Source organism: Schistocerca cancellata, chromosome 2, assembly GCF_023864275.1.
Source record: "Schistocerca cancellata isolate TAMUIC-IGC-003103 chromosome 2, iqSchCanc2.1, whole genome shotgun sequence".
NCBI classification, from domain to species: Eukaryota; Metazoa; Arthropoda; class Insecta; order Orthoptera; family Acrididae; genus Schistocerca; species Schistocerca cancellata.
This window is the reverse complement of record NC_064627.1, coordinates 43,446,533-43,452,532: the sequence shown is the minus strand read 5'-3', so window position 1 is coordinate 43,452,532 and position 6,000 is coordinate 43,446,533. Positions and strand designations below refer to the sequence as shown.

Sequence of the window (6,000 nt, the reverse complement as noted above, 5' to 3'; positions counted from 1 at the left end):
TGGTAAACCACTTGGGCATCCCTACTAAGCGCTACACTATATGAATGTGCACAGTGCTAGTATTTTTCGCATTCTTGTGGTACACTCGTTAAATATTACTTGAGCTTGTGGTATTATTAGTTTAATGTCAATCTTTAATCGAACGTAAATAGGGTTTGTTTATTATGATATATTATTTTGCTTCGAAAACATTTTCGTTCACGTCGTTTATTTGCGAATGTAGTACGGTATAGTATTATGTAAACTTAATGATACAGCAGAATGTGTATCTGTATCGTAGTTGGTGAGAATGCTGTTAAGTAACACGTGTCAGATAACAGCTGTTGGCTGTTGTGCAGTGAGGTCGGGGTTCAGAAAGCGTCGCAGTCCGCAATGAGCAACATGGGAGTGTTTTTAAGGTTATCGCGTTTGGTAAGGAAAGAAGTTTTAAAGTACAACATTAAAGAAGAGAATATATTATTGTCATTAGGCTTTACGCTGAATGTGACTTGTGCATCTTCCCGCATGATCGTAGCCTATAGTTTCTTGAAGTGGAAAATACCGTTGCTTACAAGTATCTTCCAAGTGTAACATTAGTACTGTTCGTTTGAGTGTGTCAAAGAATTGTATTGTACCTTCTCCTTGACAACTCGTGTAATTACAAAAGAAAACAGTGGGAGTTGTCTGTATTCAGTCTCATTTTCACCTACGGGGATTCACAATCTGGTTCATTAACTCAGTTTCGTAAAGGGATTCACAATCTGATTCACTGGCTCAGTTTCGTAATTATTATGAAATCGTGTATTTTTTTCGCAAGAAACATGGGAAAACATTCTGCAACTGGATGCATCTCAGCGACATTGCTTTCTGTGATACTTGGAAATTGTAAACGACGTCCTTCCAGATTATCTACGTGCTGTGTTTTAAGTGAACTTTCGAGCAGATTGGGAAGTCAGACTTTTCGTACAAACCAATTTGTTCCGAAAGAACATAACGAATCGAAGGACTATGGTAATAAGAAAGTAGTAAAATTAACACGAATCTTTACTTCAGTTCTTGCACAGTAACGTTTATGTGATGGTGGCGAATTTTGCCTCTTTCCACTGCTTCCTAGTAGGTAAATGGAAGACCAAAATGTGATAATATGAGCAGCAAATTTTTGACATTTTGGTAAGCTTTTATGTGCTCTTTATTCTGTGGAGTCATTGCAGTGTCAGTGCTCTAATCCTTTTAGTATATCTTAAGTCACAGAATGCTTTGTCTCGTCTTTGTTTCAATCTTCACCCTAGAAGTTATGTATTTGAGGAGTTCTCCAACACAGTGACATACAAATGGCTTTGCCTGTAAGAGCAGTAATCCATGAATAAGAATTTTTCAACTATATGGTAACAGATAAGATGGAATCAGAATAATGTAATTAATATGTAGAAAACCTTGTCAGTCTCAGGCTGGTTCTTTGAGTGTATTTTGTAGGTACATCATTGAAATAAGTTCAGCATGTGAAATGAAGAGAATTTAAATATTTGAGAAACATCCCAGGCATCTGTGAACAGCTCTGATGTTATCACTGTAATGCATTACAAAGAATACTGCAAAACATTGAAGCAAGTAATCTAGAAGTCTAGGCAGTTTTATTATATTAAAAAGGTAATTGCATAAGGCAACAAAACAAAAACCATATGGGATGTGGTGAAGAGACACATAGATGGGGCCAGAATGGAAGGGGAACATATAGCACTAAAAATAAATGGGACATTGGTAACAAGTGCATGTAGCGTTGCAAACTTCTTAAACAAGTACTTTGTTTCTGTTACTGACAACTTGGCATTATGAGATTCAGTAAACAGTGCAATGGAATATCGGAGATCATCTCTACAAATAACTTAAGTAAAATGGAAGTGACACTCACTTCTTTCAGAGAAGTAGCATAAATCATAAAATCCTTAACATCAAAGTATTCTAATGGCTATGATAACACACCAACAAAGTTAAGTGTTCACGTGCTTTGAGTTCTGTCTTAAATTATTCACTTAACCAATCTCTTATCAGTGGAACATTTCCAGACTACTGAAGTTAAGCCTCTTTACAAGAAGGGCCGTAAAGAGACACTGTCAGAATATTGACCAATTTCACTTCTTAAACATCTGACTGCTAATAATATATTGTCTAAGTCACAACTTGGGTTCCTTAAGTGTTCTGATATACAGAAGGCTATTTACAGTGAGAATGTACTTAAGTCATTGGGTAACAAATTACAGGCTACTGGCATTTTCTGTGACTTGTCAGAAGCCTTTAACTGTGTGAATCACAGCATTGTCTTAAGTAAATTAGAATATTATGGTGTCACTGGTAGTGGTGCAAAATGGTTCGAGTCTTACCCAACTAACAAGAAGCAAATACCTGTGGAGTAAGCAATCAGTCTTCATCTGATTGGGAATTAATTACATGTTGCATTTCTCAAGGTTCTGTCTTGGATCTATTGGTTATTTTCTTGTGTACATTAATGACCTCTCGTCTGTCACACTGTTGGGTGCTAGGTTTGTTTTGTTTGCAAGTGATACAAACATAGCAATAAATAGCAAGTCAAATATAGATTTAGAAATATTTGCTAATCAAATTTTCACTGCCAGTAATAAATGGTGTAAAGCTAATTCACTGTGACTAAACTTTGAAAAGACCCACTAATGCAGTTCAGAATCTGTAAGAGATTTCCTTCAAGCTTGCATATAACATGTGAAGACAGACAGATAGAAGAGGTTGACAGTGTTAAATTTCTGGGATAGTAATAAATTCAGTTGGGAAGAGCATACCACAGAATTGCTGAAGCACTTAAACAAGTCTGTATTTGCAATGCAAATGCTGTTAGATATAGGAAATGTAAAGGCAAAAACTTGTATAGTAAATATAAATGCAAAAACTTGCATACTTTGCTTGCTTTCATTCTGTTATGTCATATGGGATCATGTTTTGGGTAACTCATCAAGCTGAGCAAAAGTTTTTAGCAATGTAAAAGTGTGTAATAAAACTCACTTTAGTGTAATTTCAAGAACACCACGTAGAAACATATTCAAAGAAGGTATTTTAATTGCTGCCTTCTTAGTATATTTATTCCTTAATGTAATTTGTTGCAAATAATATGTGTCTATTTCCATCAAATAGCTTAATAAGTAGTATCAACACTAGAAATAAGAACAATTTACATTAAGATCTAAAATCACCAACCTTAGTACAAAACAGGTCCAATAGTCAGGAACATACATTTTCAATAAAACGCCAACAATCTTTTTCAGATAAAGCACAGTTTAAAAACAGTTTCAAAAACTTTTTTGATTGGCAGCTCCTTCTACTTTTAACAAATAAAAATAAAATAATAATAATAATAACATGTTAGATATAGAAGAAAAATTTCAGCTGACATAATGAATACAAAGACACAAATACAGACATTAGACCAGTCTTGCATAGACCACCAAATAACCCACGAGTCGAAACAACAATAACAACTATCAACACAATCATACACAACAAAATAGTCAGGAACATACATTTTCAATAAAACGCCAACAATCTTTTTCAGATAAAGCACAGTTTAAAAACAGTTTCAAAAACTTTTTTGATTGGCAGCTCCTTCAACTTTTAACAAATAAAAATAAAATAATAATAATAACATGTTAGATATAGAAGAAAAATTTCAGCTGACATAATGAATACAAAGACACAAATACAGACATTAGACCAGTCTTGCATAGACCACCAAATAACCCACAAGTCGAAACAACAACAACAACTATCAACACAATCATACACAACAAAATAAATTAAAATACAACTATGGAAGAGTTACAACTACTGGTTTATATAGGAGCACTCACTACACTAAATATACACACTAGGCAGAGATCAGATCAAACCAACACACAGAAGAAACCCACAAAACCAGCATGGCAACACAGGCTACAGATCAGAATAGAAAAACTGAGAAAAGACATCGGACAGGTAACACAGTTTATAAGAAATGAAATATCAAACAAAAAAACGAAAAAGGTTAGGTAAAATCTCACAACAAGAAGCGATAGAGCAATTAGATGAAAAGAAGCAGAAATTACAAGCATTGGCCAAACGACTAAGAAGATACAAAAAAAGTTAAAATCGAAGGAAGCAAAACCAAACATTCAACACAAACCAAAAGAAATTTTATCAGACAATAGATAACACACACATTAAAATAGACAACCCACCAAACATAACAGACATGGAACACTTCTGGAGCAACATATGGTCAAACCCGGTACAGAATAACAGGCATGCACGGTGGATACAAGCAGAAACAGATGCATACAAGATGATACCACAAATTCCTGAAGTGATAATTTTGCAACATGAAGTCACCCAAGCAATTAATTCTACTCACAATTGGAAAGCCCCTGGAAAAGATAAAATAGCAAATTTCTGGCTAAAGAAGTTCACCTCAATACATTCACATCTAACTAAATTATTTAACATATCTAAAAACAAAGATGAGACTTACCAAACAAAAGCGCTGGCAGGTCGATAGACACACAAAGGTACACACAAAATTCAAGCTTTCGCAACAAACAGTTGCTTCATCAGGAAAGAGGGTAGGAGAGGGAAAGACGAAAGGATGTGGGTTTTAAGGGAGAGGGTAAGGACTCATTCCAATCCCAGGAGCGGAAAGACTTACCTTAGGGGGAAAATAGGACAGCTATACACTCGCGCGCACACACACACACACACACACACACACACACACACACACACACACATCCACCCACACTTACACAGACACAAGCAGACATTTGTAAAGGCAAGAGTTTGGGCAGAGATGTCAGTCGAGGCGGAAGTAAAGAGGCAAAGATGTTGAAAGACAGGTGAGGTATGAGTGGCGGCAACTTGAAATTAGCGGAGGTTGAGGCCTGGCGGATAACGAGAAGAGAGGATATACTGAAGGGCAAGTTCCCATCTCTGGAGTTCTGACAGGTTGGTGTTAGTGGGAAGTATCCAGATAACCCGGACGGTGTAACACTGTGCCAAGATGTGCTGGCCGTGCACCAAGGCATGTTTAGCCACAGGGTGATCCTCATTACCAACAAACACTGTCTGCCTGTGTCCATTCATGCGAATTGGACAGTTTGTTGCTGGTCATTCCCACATAGAAAGCTTCACAGTGTAGGCAGGTCAGTTGGTAAATCACGTGGGTGCTTTCACACGTGGCTCTGCCTTTGATTGTGTACACCTTCCGGGTTACAGGACTGGAGTAGGTGGTGGTGGGAGGGTGCATGGGACAGGTTTTACACCGGGGGCGGTTGCAAGGGTAGGAGCCAGAGGATAGGGAAGGTGGTTTGGGGATTTCATAGGGATGAACTAAGAGGTTACGAAGGTTAGGTGGACGGCAGAAAGACACTCTTGGTGGAGTGGGGAGGATTTCATGAAGGATGGATCTCATTTCTCATTCCTATGCAGATAATTCACAGATGAGAGCGACTTATTAATTCTGCGCCTCTTTTCTGCAAATAAGTATCAATATGGCTAACTGTGGAGCCACACAAAATATTACATCCTTCTAGGACAACGATTGACATAAGAGTGCTGATACCTACTGGCTGCGACAAGAGAGTGGTGTTAATTCCTTTGTTTTGCTTTCTCTTCTCTTAAAAAATAGATACATATAATCTAAGTTCAGTAAATTAAATATCGTCTGTGCTCGAGTGCAAATGGTTCCTTAAATACTCTATAGATGAATATCTTAACAGGGACTGTTAGACCTGCTTAAGTAAATATGTCTGTTAGATTTAGTTCTGACAGCACTTGGTCATAACAATCAAGATTGGGTATTTTGTGTATGATAAAATTATTAAAAGCGCATGGCCATATCTGCTTCTGATAGTGTATTAATTCTGTAAATATTAGCAGTTCCAGTTTACTGTAATGTGTTCACATATCTTGACAACCTCCTGTGAAATGAACAGTTAAGTATTATATTCAAATGTTCTACGTTTTTTA

General features: G+C 36.8%; 1 protein-coding gene across 1 annotated transcript in view; it reads left to right on the top strand.

Moving 5' to 3' along the window:
- Positions 1-262: 262 nt before the first annotated feature.
- LOC126161317 (acetyl-CoA acetyltransferase, mitochondrial) overlaps positions 263-6,000 on the top strand; it is a 115,747-nt gene continuing 110,009 nt past the window's right edge. The window contains exon 1 of the mRNA XM_049917068.1: positions 263-411. Coding sequence (XP_049773025.1) covers positions 373-411 — 39 coding nt within the window. The 5' untranslated portion in view covers positions 263-372. The remainder of the gene's footprint in view (positions 412-6,000) is intronic.